The sequence below is a fragment of the Diabrotica virgifera genome, chromosome 5, assembly GCF_917563875.1.
Source record: "Diabrotica virgifera virgifera chromosome 5, PGI_DIABVI_V3a".
Classification (NCBI taxonomy): domain Eukaryota; kingdom Metazoa; phylum Arthropoda; class Insecta; order Coleoptera; family Chrysomelidae; genus Diabrotica; species Diabrotica virgifera.
Window position 1 is genome coordinate 74,971,960 of NC_065447.1, and position 18,359 is coordinate 74,990,318.

General features: G+C 30.8%; 1 protein-coding gene across 1 annotated transcript in view; it reads left to right on the forward strand.

Annotated features, from left to right (window-relative positions):
* The window catches only part of LOC114326696 (poly [ADP-ribose] polymerase tankyrase), a 117,302-nt gene that overhangs the window by 48,784 nt on the left and 50,159 nt on the right, over positions 1-18,359 (forward strand). Inside the window, exons 8-10 of the mRNA XM_050650151.1 lie at positions 1,543-1,708; positions 2,078-2,297; positions 16,518-16,750. Of these exons, the coding sequence (XP_050506108.1) occupies positions 1,543-1,708; positions 2,078-2,297; positions 16,518-16,750 (619 nt within the window). The remainder of the gene's footprint in view (positions 1-1,542; positions 1,709-2,077; positions 2,298-16,517; positions 16,751-18,359) is intronic.

Here is an 18,359-nt window from a genome sequence, read left to right on the forward strand (position 1 = left end):
CAGTATCTTGTAGAACTTAATATTACCACTCATACTCATACGGTATCTTAAAAAGTTCTTTTTTTACCGGCGACGCGAAACCACGCACATCCAACCGATATCTCAGTAATACTTCTGAATACGAAATATTTTACGACATTCACTGGCCGATATTCTCGGTACCTACACCAAGGTTAAATTTTTCCCAGCGCATATTCAAAGGTTTTTGCCGATTCAACAAAACAATATGAGCCGATATGTATCTGACGTAATTATTATCAAAACAAACAGATAAGTGGAAGAAGGTTGGATATGCCTATATTACAAAAATATTCGCTACTTAGCGCTTTAACACTTCTCAATAAACTAACGGTTTTACATACAGGGTGCACATAAAACAAGCAACAATTAATACGATATTTAAATGGCTCGAACAAATTATATTCAAAATCTGTAATTTGCCGCATGTCCTTAATAACGATGAATAAGAAGCTGCTGCTGAGGAATGGACCTATTTTAAAGCAGAATGAATTTATAACGATAGAAACACAAGAAATCTTAAAAATGGAAACTCTCCGAAGATAGACAGACGGTTAGAGGGCGTGGAATATTTAAACATTTTATGATTCTGCAGCTGGAAAAGAGTCGCATACGGTAGGGAAAGGAATTGAGTACAATTGTTGAAGAGGAACAAACCCATACATGATTGTAGACCTAGAGAAAAGAAGAAAAATGCTTCGGAAGCGTAGGTTATAGTGGGGAGAACACATTGTAGAATTTGTCATTATTGATGTGTCGAAGGGCATCTAAAGACTGATTTTAACTTACTAAATACTGTCCATGCAAGTTGTATATTTCGTTTGATTTCATCTGATAATGATAGCTCATGTAGAACGAGCTTTTGATCTAAAATAGATGTATAGATGTAATAGATCTATATCTCGCACCCCGACTTCAATAGTGCCATAACCCTAAAAAAATGGAAAATCTGTTTTTTGGCCTAACACATTCTTTTAGCCGTTGGCTTCATTGTGAAGAGTGTCATGTAATCTATGGATTTATGTCGAGAGTGGATGTGTGATAAATACCGTTCATTTTTAAATATTGCCCTAAATAGTGATAATGCATTTGTTAGAAAAGAAAAATTCTCAAGTACAACTTGTGATATTATGGCAGGTTGATACCTGCCACTGAAATAAGCCTCGAATTTTGAATATGGGTGGCTTAGCAATAGCGCCTTATCATATTTTAACAGGGTTAATTTCAGTGTTAAGCATTGCCAATATCTAAAAATAAATACTAGCATTAGATAGCTACGCACATAATCAACACGAGTGCACAAGTTGGTTAACTTAGACAATATATTTGTATTTTTATACTTAAGATATTTATATTTTTTTTGATATGTTTCACCTTAGCAGGGGCATACACTGTTTTTTATGTTCCGGGTTGATAACTCTTAGCAGTTTATGCTGATTTATTTGTCTAAATAAAAATTTATAATATATGATACATAAAAATATTGTACATAATTTTCATAGTCGTATTTTTTCCCATTTTCAGTGGTTTAGTTCCTTTACACAATGCTTGTTCCTATGGTCATTATGAAGTGACTGAATTGCTGGTCAAACACGGAGCCAGTGTAAATGTTGCTGATTTGTGGAAATTTACACCGCTTCATGAAGCAGCGGCCAAAGGGAAATACGAAATTGTCAAGTTGCTATTAAAGGTAAGAAAACTACTTATTCGTTGACTGTATTATCTGCCAAGACAAGCCATGTTCACTAAAGACTATTTGCAAACGTATCATGTCGAAGAAAATGTTCGATGATTGAGTCAATGCTAAGTTGATGGATCATCTACGATTTGATCTGGCTTAGTACCAAATTACCGATTTTATTCCAGGATATCAAACATTTATTTCCGTTTAAAATTTATGTTTTGAAAATATACCTTGCCCGTAGTGGAAAAGAGCTTCGAAAAATTGTTCAAATCCATGATAATATAGAGCAAGTTCTACCACAAAATTGTTTACATAAGTTGTTGGTTATACACTTTATTATATAATATTAATTAATAAAGTATATTTTTATTATAGCATGGAGCGGATCCTAGCAAGAAAAATCGAGATGGAGCCACTCCCTTAGATTTAGTGCGAGAGAACGACCAAGATGTCGCAGATTTGTTAAAAGGCAATTCAGCTCTATTAGATGCAGCGAAAAAGGGTAACTTAGCGAGAGTTCAAAGACTGGTAACATCCGATAATATCAACTGCAGAGACGCACAGGGTAGAAATTCTACTCCACTGCATTTGGCAGGTAAATATCATACGTTTGTGTTATTTTTTGGAAATGTCATAAAGTTTGTAAAGAAATTACGCATGGTAATAATATATGACATGTTAACACATAATTAAATTTTCATAAAAGTTTTTAACTATTTTGCAGTAATATTAAAAAACACTTTTTCATATAAACTCACGTGCATAGAAATCGGCCCACTTAAAAATTTGGTCATTTTTGATGTCTAATATTTCCTAAACCTGTGGGCCGATTTAAATGATTTTTTGAACATGTTATAACCTGATTTCTTAACAATACCACTGTAATAGTATTGTTGCTAAACAAGTAAATTTTCATTGTATACCGGGTGTACCAATCAAACAGTGTTTTTTTCTCAAAGTTCGCATTACCCTGTTGAATATTCTAGCATTTATCAAATACTGAAATATTAAAACCCAACTATAGCCTCAGGTTTTCTTAACATTCTGTTTTTTGATTCATTTGTTTATGTTGGATAATAAAAAAGTTAGGTACTTTCTAGACATGTTCTTCATCAATACACGGTATTTCTAAATAAGTGCGACAAACTTTAATGGGGGGTAATTCTGCATGAAAAAAATAATGACCGTTTGCATCATAAAGGTATGTCCGCAAATGTTTCGTTTACGAGATACGGGATGTTGAATTTTTTCTTACAAACTGACGATTTATTTATTGCTTTAAAACCAGTTGAGATATGCAAATGAAATTTGGTGGGTTTTAAGACGTAGTTATTGCACATTTTTTGACATACAATTAATAATTTAATATTCACCATTAGCGCGCATACGTGTAATATGACCGATCATATTACCCGTATGCACGCTAATGGTGAATATAAAATTCTTAATTTTATGTCAAAAAATCCGCAATAACTATCTCTTAAAACTCGCCAAATTTCATTCGCATATCTCAACTGGTTTTAAAGTAATAAATAAATCGTCAGTTTGCAAGAAAAATTTCAACATCCCGTATCTCGGAAACGAAACTTTTGCGGACATACGTTTATAAAGCCAACTATCATTATTTTTTCATGCAGAATTACCTCTTAAAGTTTGTCGTACTTATTTAGAAACACCGTGTATTGATGAAGAACATGTCTAGTTGTTAAAGTACCTAACTTTTGTATTATCCAATATAAACGAATGAATCAAAAAACAAAATGTTAAGAAAACCTGAGGCTATAGTTGAGTTTTAATTTCAGTATTTTATAAATGCTAGAATATTGCACAGGGTGATGCGAACTTTGAGAAAAAAAAACACAGTTTGATTGGTACACTCGGTATACAATGAAAATTTACCTGTTTAGCAACAATATTATTACAGTGGTATTGTTAAAGAATCAGGCTATAACATGTTTAAAAAATCACTTAAATCGGCCAATAGGTTTAGGAAATATTAGACATCAAAAATGACCAAACTTTTAAGTGGGCCGATTTCTATCCACGTAAGTTTAGTTAGGTCAAATCTACGTATTTTCATCCGTAAAGATCGTGGTATAATTTATGACCAATCTTTTTGGGATAACCTAGTTATTAATCAAAGTAAAATAGAACCCTTCAAAACCCCAACATTTCTCCAAGCCAATGACAACTTCAAATCGAGTTTTTAAAACAAATACTAAGGCCTAAAGTACCCTCTACTTAAAGAAACTTTTGGAAAGAAGTGGATTTTAAGTATCAAAAACGCAATAGAACACCTCTCGATAGATAATTAAGAAAGATATTTTTTGGAAAATAAGTATTTAGGAATAATTATTAAACAAGCCAGGAAAGAAAATAAATACATTTTTGCAGACCTTTTGCAATGAATTATTTACACAAAAATAAAAATCAAAAGATCCTTTAAGAAATAGTATATTACATACCTAGCGGGAAAGTACTCTATTTCAGCCGAGCGGCAAGGTAGTTTACCGAGGTGCGAAGCACCGAGGTAAACTACAGACGCGAGGCTAGAATGAGTTCCCGCGAGGTTTGTATACTATTTTACTCACAATCGGTTAGTAGTTTATGGATTTCTAATACTCACAATCTACCAATAATAATTTCATTTCAAATATCTGTATCCATTTTCATTATGTGATAAGATGAATTATTTTAAGTAATTTTAACCTGTGAGATCGTTGCTAGGTAACAAAACAAGTTTTTTGAATCTGACATTTAGGCGATACACGACGCCATTAATTGTACATATAATCAAATTGTGTTTATTTTACAAAAATGTCTGATAGTGAATTTGAATGTACGTCACCAGAACTGCGGGTAGCTGCAGAGAGAGCTACTGAAGGAATTATTCCTGAAAAAAGCAGGAAGAGGTATGAAAACACCTATGAACTATACATTAAATGGTGCGTGGCTAAAGGTGTGCTAATGTAACTATTAATATTTATAGTTCCAAATAGTTTTCTTTTTGTTATTGTTGTTGTTGTTTCTTAATTAAATAAATGTTGAGTGGATTCTATTCTTTCTAAACCACCTTTTAATCAAAAATGACATTGACATTTGCAGGTAGAAAAGTGACAGATGCTAGCCGGGAAAGTACTTTCCCGGCTAGCTGGGAAAGTAAAGTAAGTAATAAGTCGCTTCCTGATTACTTCAAAGGTTAGAAATCCATAAATTACTAACCGATTGTGAGTAAAGACATTTATTTAATTAAGAAACAACAACAATAACAAAAAGGAAACTATTTGGAATTATAAATATTAATAGTTACATTAGCACACCTTTAGCCACGCGCCATTTATTGTATAGTTCATAGGTGTTTTCATACCTCTCCCTGCTTTTTTCAGGAATTATTCCTTCAGTAGCTCTCTCTGCAGCTACCCGCAGTTCTGGTGGCGTACATTCAAATTCACTATCAGACATTTTTGTAAAATAAACACAATTTGATTGTATGTACAATTAATGGCGTCGTGTATCGCCTAAATGTCAGATTCAACAAACTTGTTTTGTTACCTAGCAACGATCTCACAGGTGAAAATTACCTAAAATAATTCATCTTATCACATAATGAAAATGGATACAGATATTTGAAACGAAATTATTATTGGTAGATTGTGAGTATTAGAAATCCATAAACTACTAACCGATTGTGAGTAAAATAGTATACAAACCTCGCGGGAACTCATTCTAGCCTCGCGTCTGTAGTTTACCTCGGTGCTTCGCACCTCGGTAAACTACCTTGCTGCTCGGCTGAAATAGAGTACTTTCCCGCTAGGTATGTAATATACTATTACACTATTGCTAAAAGGTAGAAGTATACATTTATACAGAGTGGGCCAAAGAAAACAGTCCACCTCGATATTTGGCAGTATTTATTAGATTTTAAGGAAATGACGAAACAGGTCGATTTTTGATCTAAGGATTACACATTTTTACGGTACATACATCTGTCATTTGTCAACCCCTCCCTTCCACTTCCCCCACCCCTTATTTTTAAATAAGGAATATAATATATTCCTCGTGTGCAAACTCATTTGAAAGGTTATTCAATTCTCTATTCAGTAATATTAACATTGACATAATTATTTATACAGGGTGTCCAAGAAAAATTATTTTGAATTAAATTAATTGACACAAAAAGAATGAATGTAATTTATGGGTTTGTGCACTTAGTGTCCTATTGTTTACTGCACTTTAACAAGTAACATTCATGTTTATTACAAAAATATTATGATATATTATGTATTAATAATGTATTCTAAAAAACAACTAAAACTGACTACTACCCTGTCATGTTTTGACGTTTATTTGTGTGTCAAGGCATGTCGTCAGGGGTCAAAGGTCAAAGCGTCCTCAAGTGGCTACCTTAGTAGTAAATAAATAATACCTTATAAATAATATCTTTAAAAATTAATTTCAAAATTCAACAGACACAGTTTTCCTATTCCCTCAGGCCAAAAATATTCAGCTACTACCCTGTCATGTTTTGACGTTTATTTGTGTGTCAAGGCATGTCGTCAGGGGTCAAAGGTCAAAGTGTCCTCAAGTGGCTACCTTAGTAGTTTTAAATTATATTAACATTGACATAATTATTTATACAGGGTGCCCAAGAAAAATTATTTTGAATTAATTAATTGACACAAAAAGAAAAATGTATGTATTTTATTTAACTCAAAATACATTCTACTGCTGACAGAAAACAGAAATAAATGTTTATTGAACAAATAAACATTGTTTGTTGCTTAAATTCAATATTCAACCTACCAAGCGGCAGATGGGTGGCAGCCTGAACATTTAAATTAAGCGAAAAGCAAAGTTAATTTATCAAAAAATATTTTTTTCTGTTTTGTGACAGCAGTAGAATGTATTTTGAATTAAATAAATTACATAAATTCTTCTTTTTGTGTCAATTAATTTAATTTAAACATTTCTTTCTTGGACACCCTGTTTAAATAATTATGTTAATGTTTATATTATCGAATAGATAATTGAATAACCTTTCAAATGAGCTAGCACACGACTCCTATTCCCTATTTAAAAATAAGGGGTGGGGAAGTGGAAGGGAGGGGGTTGACAAATGACAGGATGTATGTACCGTAAAAATATGTCCCCCTTAGATCAAAAATCGACCTGTTTCGTCATTTCCTTAAAATCTAATAAATACTGCCAAATATCGAGGTGGACTGTTTTCTTTGGCCCACTTTGTATATGTACTAAGGATTTCCACATTTTTCACTGTATTCCTTCACTCAACCGCTCTCTCCAGTTTTTTCTGTTTTGTTGGTCAGAAGAGCAGACAAAAAACGTTGGATATATAGAATAACAGAGTAGAGCCCGATAGGAAGAAGGAAGAGAGGCAGACCCCGAAGATCTTTCAGAGATGAAGCGGACAAAGCAGTGGAAAGGAGAAATCTATAGGATGTGGACTGGCAAAAGTATACATTTATAGAAATGTAAATTGTAGATGAAGCAGTAGCTTCACGTGATATTTAGATACTACGACTTACCCATTACGATCTTCAGTTTTATCCAATAGAATTGATTCAGACCCAAGTTTAGAGGAAAGTTACATGACGTACAGTGCCATGTGTTACGTAAGTAGAAACAATCGGCAATATTGTATTGAATATGTGGAAAATTGATAATATTTGTGACGGTTACAATCGCTTACAATCCCTTATACAGCGATTGTCCTTCTCAGCTTGATTCAGATTTAAATGTGGTAAGTGTAATAAACTTATAAACCAAAACATCTTTATTTTATTTATTTTGTTTATTTCCAAACGCACACCACTGGTGACCATTCAATGAATGTACGTGATGGACGTGTTTTGAATATTTAATGATGATTTAGTACCTTGCGAAATTTTTTTTATAGATCTAATAGATATTAAAACGTTAACTTACCTAGTCAACACTATTGTACTGATCATATATTGATCTTTCCACCGATAGTTTCAGAATTCTGAATTTACAAAGTATCAGAAATAATCTCATTACTCCGTGCTTTTTTAATTGATTTCATTAACTGTACTAACTTCCCGTCTATGTTTAATTCCTCATATGATTTTAAGTTGTCGATTTTCTTCATGATTTGCGTATAATTTTTTTTATATTGGTAAGTTGGTGTCTATTTTTTAAGTTAAGTTTTCAAAACATAGTTTACTTTGAAGTTAATGTTCTAGTGAAGGCGAGAAAAGTTACCACACCTCAGTCGTATATATAACGACAGTTGAGATGCCAATTCTATTGATACTGCCTTGACTAGCTCTGTCACAGGTGCAAGTACGTCGTATCTTAATTGGAAGATACAAATAAAATATACTAAATAGTCATATTTACTACATACAGGGTGGGGCATTAGTGTGACAAAGTCCAATTACTCGTTTGTCGTAAGAGATATGAAAAAAAGTTATTTAGGTAAAAGTTGGGGCACACATAGTACCATAATTTAAAAATATTTTCAAATATACAGGCACGTCCGTATTGACAGGATGACACAAACTTATATTTTTTTTAAATAGAACACCCTGTATATTTTTACATTTTTGGATTCTCCTTAATATTTCCTTTCTTAAAATATAGGGTTTTGTAATATTATACGAGGTGGTTTAAAAGATAATTACGTTTTTTTTTTGTTAATTTCGTAGCAATATTTACACCCTGTGGAATTGTAGTGATTCGACATCAAACTTTTATTTTATGTTCAAACGATTTTCAATATAGTCTACTATTGTTAAACATTAACAGTATAGCGAAATGTTTAATTTTAGTATACAAGGTGGGTCGAAACTCGGAATGAGTATTTTCTGAGTTTTCTTAAATGAAACACCCTGTATTTAAGTATTGTAATGAAATGATATTTTATGGTACTTTTTTTAGCCAAACATTAATTGCAACAAAAATTACGTGCAATTTTATTAGGTGACCGTGGAAATATCAAATCAAAAATAATTTTTCGAAAAAAAGTACAAAATAATCTAGCCTGCTCCTTAATTTATTAATATTGGATGAGATATCCAAATACATTCGTATTTAAAGTTGTTGGTGCTTAATATATTAATCAAACATACAAAATTCTCCCTAGTTGTCTATGACACAAAATTTGCTTAAACATTTGACATTATACTATTTATATAGCTTCAGTTGATTTGTTACCATTACTAATATTAATTTTTCTAATGAGGAACTGATTAAAATGGCTTTGTGTTAGGAGAGTATAACAAAAATGAGCTACTTGCAATAAAAATTAATCATCAGCAATTCCCTGATAGACGACAACCAAGAAGAGAAACTTCGAAAGTATACTAAAACGGTCTCAATAGACTAGATACTTAGATTGTAAGAACGGTTGTACTAATATGCAGATCCTCAATGACACCAAGGATTACATTTAATTCCTGTTTTCTTCATTTACAATAATTTTTGTTTTATCAGATTTATCATAATCTAAGTGTCCAGTCCGTTGAAACCATTCTAGTATATTTTCAAACGTTTCTCTTCTTGGTTGTCGTCTATCAGGGAATTTCTGATGAAAAATTCTTATTGCTAGTAGCACATTTTTGTTATACTACACTAGCACAAAAATCTTATTGATCAGTTCCTCATTAGAAAGATTCATATTAGTAATGGTAACAAGGCAACTGGAACTATAAAAATAGTATAATGTCAAATTTTTAAGCAAATATAGTGTCATAGCCGGCTAGGTAGAATATTGTATGTTTTTATTAATATTTTGCGCACCAACAATCTTAACTACGAATTTATTTGGATATCTCATCCAATATTAATAAATTATGGATCAGGCTAGTATTATGATTTTTTTTTTCGAAAAATTATTTTTGATTGAATATTCTCACGGCCACCTAAGCAAAATTTCACATAATTTTTATTGCAATTAATATTTGGCTTAAAGAATCACGAATAACTTATAAGTTAAAGCACTTAGGTATAGGGAATGCTTAAGAAATAAAAAAGTGTCATAAAATATAATTTTATTACAATACTAAAATACAGGGTGTTACATTAAAAAAAAACTCAGAAAATACTCATTCCGAGTTTCGACCAACCCTGTATACTAAAATTAAACATTTGGATATACTGTTAATGTTTAGCAATAGTAGACTATATTAAAAATCGTTTAAACATAAAATAAAAATTTGATGTCAAATCACTACAATTCTACAGGGTGTAAATGTTGCTACGAAATTAACAAAAAAACGTAATTATCTTTTAAACTACCTCGTATAATATTACAAAACCCTATATTTTACGAAAGGAAACATTGAGGAGAATCCAAAAATGTAAAAATATACAGGGTCCATTTTAAAAAAACATAAGTTTGTGTCACCCTGTCAATACGCACGCCCCTGTATATTTGAAAATATTTTTAAATTATGGTCCTATCTGTGCCCCAACTTTTACCTAAATAACTTTTTTTCGTATCTCTTACTACAAACGAGTAATTGGACTTTGTCACACTAATGCCCCACCCTGTATAAAGAAAACCAAAATTTAATAAACAAATATTGCCTAAACTGTACGATAAAATAAAAGTGAAAAATATAATTATGGTTAAAACAGAGATTACTGTCACTTCTGAAGAAGAGCTGGTTGTAACTTCACATGGAAATAAATCGCTGTATCAGTGCTATACTGTAACATCTCAAAATTTGTATGTTTTGAGATAAAAATAAATTCCTATGAATGGATGATGGTTCTTTTCAGGTCATACTGTAATATCTTAAAATATATATTTTTTTAAATTTATAATTCCATCATATGTTACTATAGTTCTGTGCTTAAAGACCTTACATTACAGGGCAATAGAATAATAACTAAAAATGTTACGGTGTTGCTCCAGAACAATTGTATAAAACTCAGAGCAATACAGTAATATAATCAAATGTTATATGTAGTATTGCCATGCAGGCAGTTCTCTGTACGGCTCGTGCAGATAAACAGCAAGACATTACTATAGTAGGGATCATAACTCGAACACTGTTGTTGATTGCTTTGATCTTGAAGCTGTATTTCAACTTCCAAAGGGGCAAATTTCAACATTTTACTATAAAAGAAAACTAAACACCTTCAATTTTACGGTTTTTGACGCCACATCCAAGCAAGGCCATTGCTATATTTGGCATAAAGGGTGTGCAAAACGTGGAGCTTTAGAAATCGCTTCATTCCTTTTTGATTTTTTAAAAGAAAATGCTAATGGAAAATCTGTTATTTTGTATTCTGGCAACTGCAGTGGCCGAAATAAAAACCACGTTCTCCTATCAATGTATCTATATGCAGTACAAACTTTAGATATTCCTTCAATTACTCATAAATACTTACTTGTTGGTCATACTCAAAACGAGGGGGATAGCATGCATTCTTCGATTGAACGACAATTAAAAAAAGACTATTAACAATAACCCTCTTTATGCCCCTAGCCAACTAGTCGCTGTAGTTCAAGTGACAAATAAAGAAAAAAGACAATTTCAGGTAAAAGAAATAAACACCTCAGATGTATACGACTGAACTGCTGTAGAAAATTCTTTTCCGGGTAAAAATTTCCAGTACTCTATATCAGAAGAGAAAGTAGTATGGGCGAACGTTAAATCATTTCGAGTAAAGAAATCAACTCCATCGACTGTTTTTTATAAGTATTCTTATGAGCAAAACGAAATGATGTTTTTTAACCTAGACGATAAAATAACAAAAAAGAAAAAATGGTTCTCTTGTTGTTATGTCTAGAAGACATTCTTGCTCTTCAGTTACTTCTAGAGGTGTCCAAAAGAAACCTAGAAAAACAAAACAACAGCCGCCGAACTCCAACGAGCCGAACTCCAACAAGCACCAAGTCAAACAAGCATATCGAGCTCCACCTGGGATTCCACTTCAGAAAAAAGCGGATTTAATATAAGTTTATGCGATGCAAAATTAATACCAACGACTTATAACTTTTTCCATGGGGTAAAGACCAAAGAAAATGATGAAGATAAGTCAGTTCTTTCTTTTGTATGTCACGTGTACTGAATACAGCCTAAAAATAAACGTAGTTTTTTTAAGATGGCAGTGTCAATAAATATTATTTATTCTCCATTAGGAAATGGCGTTTTACCAAAACTTTCCCAACAACACTTACACAACAATCACTCAATATTTTTATTATAATATATTATATTATTTCAGAGCTAAAGTGTAACATTCAAAACTATTTTATAACATTGTGGAAAAAAATTAATTTAATGTAATTTAATTTCCAAAACAAAACAGTAACATCTACAAATAAATGTAACAGTTTTAAAAGTTGTTTAAACGTTCAGTTCAATATTGTAACAACTCAAATTCCTTTCATTTAAACCAATAAATAAAAAATGTTTTAAAAGATATATACATTAGTGCTTTTTAAAATTGTACAAGACTAATTTACGTAAACTAACAACTAAGTGAAAAACGAAAATAAACAATAATTTTCGCTGAGGAGTCAATCTTAGCGCATGAAAAACTTTAAACCTGTTTTTCTCAAAATGGTTGATTTTTGGTGAAAAGTACAGTGTTGCACTGAGGCAGCGAAATGTAGGCTGTAGTAGCAGCTGAATTAATGTTGGTTGCATAGGCAGTAACTAGGATTGTAGCTTGCTACAACGCTTTAATCAGCAGTTGTATGAAAACCACTTGGGGTTAATTGGGTAGTCCCACCAAAGAGGGGGACAAGATAAAGCCCGATAATAAAAAAAAACTACAACAAAAAATCTTGTGTTAGTTGACACTATGTATAAAGTTAAATGTCTTTCTTTGCCATGCGGTTTTAAAAAATTAATAATTATAAAAAAAAATAACACAATATGATTTAATTACTTTTAATGGGAAATAAGCCACAATTTTACCAAAAAAATGATTTTATATCCCAGTGTTTACCAACTCATGAAAAAGAACAATATAGGGTACTATGTAAACTTGAATTGGAAAAATCTAATAAAATTGAACAGAACATCAGCAAAGAGGAAATAAAAGCTTTAAAAACTTTAAAAAATGATGACTCCCATAACAATTCTACCAGCAGATAAAGGAAATGCAACTGTAATAATGGATAAAATACAATATGAGGACAAAATTACAGATCTAATTACAAATGGACCGTATACCAAATTAACGAAGGATCCAACGAAGACACTGGAAAACAAAATCTATAAAACTTTATTCAAATTTAAAAATGATCTAACGTACTATCAAAGAAAATTAATGACACCTCATTACAGTAAGACACCACATTTTTATGGAGTACCGAAAATTCATAAAGCGAATATTCCACTTAGACCCATTTGTAGTACCATCAATTCTCCTTGTAGTGAACTATCAAAATTTTTATTAAATATTATAAAACCATTTACAAATAATAATGAAACATTTTTAAAAAATACACAACATTTTTTAAACAAATTATCAAATATTGAATTTAATCCAACTAATATTGTAGTAAGTTTTGACATAAAGGGTTTATTTACAAATGTGCCATTAGATAAAACTTTAAACATAATCAAAACGAAATTAGAAAATGATAATACATTGACAACTAGGACAAAACTAAATGTATCAGCTATAATGGAGTTATTGACATTATGTACTAATAATACCTATTTTCAACTAAATAATGAATTCTATAAACAAAATTTTGGTCTAGCGATGGGCTCTTCTTTATCTCCATTATTGGCTAATATATTTATGGAGGATTTCGAAACTAATATCATTTCTAAACAAAATTTAAAACCACAGTATGGTGGAGATATGTAGATGATGTGTTTTCAATATGGCCTCATAGATCAGAATTGTTGGATACATTCCTAAATATTATAAACGATCAAGAAGATACAATAAAATTTACAATGGAAAAGGAATATAATAACGCTCTACCTTTCCTCGATGTTTTAGTATCAAAGAAGGATACTGGATATGAGACTTAAGTGTATAGAAAACCAACACACACCAACAGATATCTCAATTACAAATCAAATCACAACATCAACGTTAAGAAGGGAATCATTAAATCCTTATATGATAGAGCCAAAATTACTTGTTCTGACGAAAATTTATTGTTAGAAGAAAAACAGTTGTTAACATCTGTTTTATTGAAAAATGATTATCCATTATCGTTTATAAGTATGGAATTGTCAAGACTGGATCGAATAGAACAGAACAACGTAGAACGGGATCCTATAACATCCACAAGAAATAATACGAGGAAAATATCAATACCATATATAAAAGGACTATCCGAGAAAGTTAAAACAATAGGAAATAAATTCAACATTTCAACAACATTCTATCTAAAACTAAACCTAACAGTGAACAAGAAAGAACAAAGAATTGTATTTATAAAATACCTTGTGAATCCGAACAATTTTATTTAGGTGAAACATCAAGACCATTAAACGTTAGAATAAGTGAACATCAGTCTTATATTAAGAATAGAGAATTTGATGGATCTCAAATATGTCAACATGCATGGGATAATGAACATAGAGTTCAGTGGAGAGATTCAAGTATTGGGACCGTGCAAGTTCGGCAAAGCGACCCCTATTTCTACGCTCTGTACTATTATTCGCACTTTTAATTATATTGGCCAATTATATTAGTCCTGGTTACTGGATAATCGTCAAGGCCATAGTCCAAAAAAATAATAAGAAGAAAAAATAAGATTCAGGTTATGTTATGAAAACATCAACAATTGTATGTAGTAAATAAAATTAGTTATTAAAATGCAGTACTGCAAGCAAAATACAATTAATTAAATTTACCTTTATATAATAATTGCATATCATATCAATATTGTGGAGCAATATATAATTTTTCTGCTTCATTGACAGAAAGTATGAAATATACGTCAATTTGACAATTTCAATTGACAATATGAATTATTTAAGATAGTTGCAATATTTCTCCGCGACTCGCGCAGGGTCGTTTCTCGTTTCCCTTTCCAAGTACTTGCACACCGCGAATAGTCCTGAAAGAATCAGATAGTAAAAAGAGAAAAATCAAAGAAGCGGCTCTAATTATGCTAAATGAAACCAATTGTGTCGCAAATTCCTCGGTAGAATGCAGTAAGATGTGGTTACCCATACTGAAAGAGGAAGTCAATAGAAAGAAAATACCACGATTAGTAAGTCAATAACAGATCGAGTTAATACAAATTTTATATTTTAGTATTACTCATTGTATATCTATGTATTATTAATATTATTTATAATTTAAACATATTAAAGTCAGAATTTGGTATTCGTTTTTTGAAAGTAAATTAAATGTTGTTCTGAATCTATTTCCTTGTGGGATTTTTATAATCAAGTATTTTCTATGGGAAATAAGCCACAATTTTACTAAAAAATGAATTTATTAACGTTTCGAAGCCCAAATCGGGTTTCGTTGTCAAAATAGTATTTTGACAACGAAACCCGATTTGGGCTTCTAAACGTTAATAAATACATTTTTTAGTAAAATTGTGGCTTATTTCCCGTAGAAAATACCTAAGTAAATTAAATGTAAGACCAAATACTTACGATGTCGGGATAGTATCACGAGGTTTTTTCCTGGTTTTCCCTTGTGATTTACTATGGAATCTCTAACGCGAGAATTTTACTGTCATCGTTACATTTGGTTGTCTTTTTAAAGACAGATCACATGCTATGATTTTTTTGTGACGGATATTCTTGAGTTGGGATTGATTTCATGTAATCGAATGAACTATCTTTTATTAAAGTCGTCCCAGGAACGCAACTCATAAATATTGGTGGTATCATTTTAAAGTCTTCTACTTTAAAATGTATAATATACGTCTGAATTGCCAATATAAATGAGTCAGATTAAATAAATTATTAGAAGAATTTTTTTACTTAGCAACAACATTTTTGTTTATTTTAGTAGTATTTTGTATTTTGACAACGAAACCCGATTTGGGCTTCGAAACGTTAATAAAATCATTTTTTTGGTAAAATTGTGGCTTATTTCCCATTAAAAGTAATTGATTATAAAAAATGCCACAAGAAAATAGCTTCAGAACAACAATATGATTTACACAAATATATCTTTTGCTGTTTTTTTATCGTTTTTTTTTAAATATAATATTGACAAAACAGAACCGCAAACAATTGACATTGGGGCTTTTAGCATCAAGCCACAGATATATGAATATAATAATTGTTAAAGTAGATTATTAAAGTTAAAAGTGAATTAAATAAAATATTCTACCTACATATTATAGTTATCTTTTACATACGTTTTATAAGGTTTGAATGAAAGCATGGGCATAGATAGGTAAATTATGTTATGATAAAAAATATTAAAATAAAATTATATGAAAGAATACCGAATGTTTGTAAAATATTAAAACTTACCCCAAGAAGAAGATATACCTCCACTTCAATTAGTTTGAAGTAATATTTGACATAGGCTATCGGATATCCTAACATAAATTTTGGATCTAAATGATAGGTTAGTATACAGTTGGTATACTATGTTAATCGAGAATTGAACTGAAATAATTTAAAATTTAAATTGAAGAATAATAATTAAATAGAGTATTTAGTTAAAGGAAAAGTTGAGTGTCACCTATTTATAAAAGAAAAATAGTATAACAAAATAGAAGGTTAACAAATGAAATGAAGCAATTTGAACAAAATAATTATTTAAAATAACGTAAAGATAACAAAAATTTGACGTTTATAACGTTAAACATGAATTTTCATTAAGTAAAAGTCGATTCTGTGGATGTTAATATTAATATTTTTTACAGCTGGTTACAACAACGTAGAAGTAGCAGAATTTTTGTTAGAAAATGGAGCAGACGTCAACGCTCAGGATAAAGGCGGTCTTATTCCCTTACACAACGCTTCCAGTTATGGTCATTTGGATATTGCAGCGCTACTAATAAAGTACAACACCGTCGTAAATGCTACTGATAAATGGGGATTCACACCACTTCACGAAGCTGCACAAAAAGGACGAACACAACTTTGCGCTTTACTGGTAAGAAATATGAATTGTAATAATGTTTTTGTAATTTGTCTGAATTTGTTTGAATATCAACACTTCATGTAAAGTTGTTATCTTCTTGTTGGCTTCCTTCCTAACTATTTATAATTTTTATATATTTAAACTATATCTACACGTTTTTACTGTTATGGTAAAATAGACGATAGTCTTGACCGTTTACTTCCTTTCATCTTGCTATCTCAGTGGACAGACGCCACGGAGAAGACTTATTGATAGGCCAGGGCGCATCTGTAAAAATATTAGTACATTTGGATGTTGAGAGGTGACTCATATTGTTTTGCAGAAATTGCTTAAAAATAGCCCGTATAATAATATTTGAGGTATCCTCCCACTCAAAAAGGTCCGGAACATTGTTACGTTAAATTTTAAATAATCAAAATGTCAAAAAATGTAGGAAAACTTCGATTTTTTCTTCGTTTTTTGATTATAACTTTAAAAGTATTCATTTCTGAGAAAAATTGCACTGACATAAAAGTTGCGTCATTAAATTTCCTACAATATAGGATTAGCTAAAAATTTTAAAAGTTGTCACTTGTTGCAAAATAACAATAATTGCGAAAAAACCATAAAAAAACAAGTATTCGCATTTTACGTTTTTCAACCATTTATGCTACACTTAGGATCTTCATATTTTACCCAGAAAAACTGTATGATATAATAAAACAATACTGTAAATTTCATTAAGATCGGTTCAATAGATTTTGCAAAATAAATTTTGCAATCCAGCTTTCGCAAAAAAAATTCATTTTTTCAAAATGTTGCAGGACTGAAAATAAAGCAGATATACCCCAGGCTGTGGGTGAAAAAACGTGATATAATTCAGGAATTTTTGAAACCTATCACGTGTTGTAAAGGACGATGCCAGGAATAACTTATACAAGAATGTAACCAAAAATTTTGTGCGGTTTTTTATTTATGACGATTTTCATTTGTTAAATTTACAATTTTTAAAGATTTTTAATTTTGCAGCTTAGGATATTCATTTTAGAGAAAAAATTTTGAATAGAAAATTGTAGTAAATTAAAAAACTTACAATATGAGCTATGGCAAGTTTAATTTCGTTAATACATTATTGCAAAACAGCCTGCGAAAGGTCCAAAATTGCCTTATTTATTGTAAAAATAACTTTTATGTATTTTTAAGGCTTTAAAATGAAGATCTTTCAATACTAAACATAAAAAAAATTTGTAGTGCCCGATTGGTGAACTTGTTCTTTAGATATTATAATTTGTTTATCCCAAGAGGTCAAATGTCCAAGGCTATACCTCTTTCAAAAAAAATCGTACAGAGTTAATCCAAGATCCACTCTCCCTCTAAAGACTTATATTTTCATATTCTGATGTAAATAAATGCGTATAATATTTTTCAACCTATTATTTCAGGTTTGAAAATAAGGGGGCAAATTTCGTTATAAACATTTAGAACTGAAGCCGCCCCTGTACATCCTATGAGTTTTTAACTTGCAGGTTGTTGTTGCTGAAGACAGAATAAAGATTCAAAACTAAATAAAAATTTTCTACGACCAACTGAAGCCGAGATAATTGTTTTTGTTTTCTTAAATCGTAGTGACTTTATTTATAAC